General features: G+C 36.0%; 1 protein-coding gene across 1 annotated transcript; it reads right to left on the bottom strand.

Annotated features, from left to right (window-relative positions):
- Nucleotides 1-595: 595 nt before the first annotated feature.
- On the bottom strand, nt 596-1,540 carry LOC101562459 (olfactory receptor 4A15-like). The gene has a single exon (XM_004648129.1). The coding sequence runs from the start codon at nt 1,538-1,540 to the stop codon at nt 596-598; it is 945 nt and encodes a 314-aa protein (XP_004648186.1).
- Nucleotides 1,541-1,882: the final 342 nt, after the last annotated feature.

The following is a 1,882-nucleotide window of genomic DNA, read 5'->3' as shown; positions in this document are numbered from 1 at the left end:
ATTCAACCCTTCATTCAGCACAAAAAAGGAAAAAAAAGAAAGAAGAAGAAAAAGAAAAAGAAAGAAAAGAAACAAATTTATTCTCTGCGCTTTAAAAATATTTTTATTAGTACACATAAGCAGTACATATTGTATACATTCCCTAAGTGGTGTTGGGGATATACAGAACATATTATCATTTTTTTTAAATCTCCTCCTCCATTGCTCCCTTCAAACCTTGATCTCTCTCCTAGTTACAATCGCTCATCTGTCTAGTTCAAATCATTTAATTTTTATTTTCATGTTTATGTATGATTAGTTTTCCCCACATAGTTCAAAAATATATGTGAACATTAGATTTGTAACAAACATGAAAAAACTCTCATGAAGTAAAATAAGTTGATAGCATTAATTCCAGCACATAAATTGATAGTCTCTACAGAAACATTACAACCAAACAAATAATATGTGTTATCTTAACAAATTCTAATAGCCTTAAGAATATATGTAGATTTTTAAAAGAATTCACATATTCTATGTTCATTATTTTTCAGATGTTTGACCCGAAGAAAAGTTTAGCATACAGAAATAATCACTTATGACTTTCCTAGAAGAACTAAATCTTCATTTCAAATAAGTGAAATAAGTTCAATTTTGTTGTCCAGATCTTCCTCATGGCAATTCTCATCTCTGCATTTCTCAAAGTATAGATCAGGGGGTTCAACAGAGGGGTGATTATGGTGTAAAACACAGTCAAGTATTTATCAATGGGTAATGTAGATGGAGGCCTCACATATATAAAAATACAAGGCACAAAGAACAGGATGACTACTGTGATATGGGAGCCACAGGTGGATAAGGCCTTACGCCTCCCTTCCTTGCTCATGTTCTTCATGGATTGCAGAATGACCACATAGGAGACCAATAAGAATGTAAAGATGGTCACAGAGATCACCCCATCATTGGCTAGCACAGTGAAGCTGATTATATAGGTGTCTGCGCAGGAAAGTTTCATTAAGGGGTACAAGTCACAGCAGAAGTGGTCAATGACATTGGGGCCACAGAAAGGAAGGTTGTAAACAAAAAGTACATGTGGAGTAGCATGCAGAAGACCCCCAACCCAGGTCAGGAGGATGAGCATAGCACACCGCTGTTGGTTCATGATGGTCATATAATGCAAGGGTTTGAAGATGGCCACGTAGCGGTCATAGGCCATGACGACTAGGAGTATTTCATCAGCACCACCAAATAAGTGTTCTAAAAATAGTTGTGTCATGCAAGCTTTGAAGGAAATGGTTCTCTTCTCATAGAGTAGGTCTTTAATCAACTGTGGGGTAACTGTACTGGAAAAAATGGCATCCATAAATGATAAGTAGCCAAGAAAGAAGAACATTGGGGCATCCAAGTCTCGGCTGAGCACCACAGTCAGGACAATGAGTAGGTTGCCTGCCATTGTCAGCATGTAGGTTAGTAAGAACACAGCAAATAATATTTTTTGTCCCAGGATGCTCTGAGTGAGCCCCAAGAGCACAAACTCAGTCACGTTGTTTCGTTGCTCCATTTTTCCTTCTGTGTGTCCTAGTCTTTCTGCTGAGTACAAATTCTCTGCACAGAGAATTAGTATGACTTCTGAATGTTAAGGGTATGTTTATTCATTTATTGATAGGTGCTGTCAATTTTTTATGTTTTAGTCTTCTCGGAGCTTTTTAAATTGCAATTTGGTGGAAGTCAGGTTCCATTCTGTAGAAGAATGGTGCTGGATTTCAAGAAGTGCTGATTTATGCAAATAATCAGTTTTTGACTGCATTTTTCAATAGTTTATGCATTTTTTCTTCTTAATTTTTAAACATTTATTTCTTTTATTTTCTTCTTTCAATTTTAGATGCATATATGTGGTAATATG

The sequence above is a fragment of the Octodon degus genome, unplaced genomic scaffold, assembly GCF_000260255.1.
Source record: "Octodon degus isolate 3935 unplaced genomic scaffold, OctDeg1.0 scaffold00354, whole genome shotgun sequence".
Taxonomy (NCBI): domain Eukaryota; kingdom Metazoa; phylum Chordata; class Mammalia; order Rodentia; family Octodontidae; genus Octodon; species Octodon degus.
The sequence above is the reverse complement of the archived record's forward strand: the minus strand, read 5'-3'. Positions and strand labels throughout refer to the sequence as shown.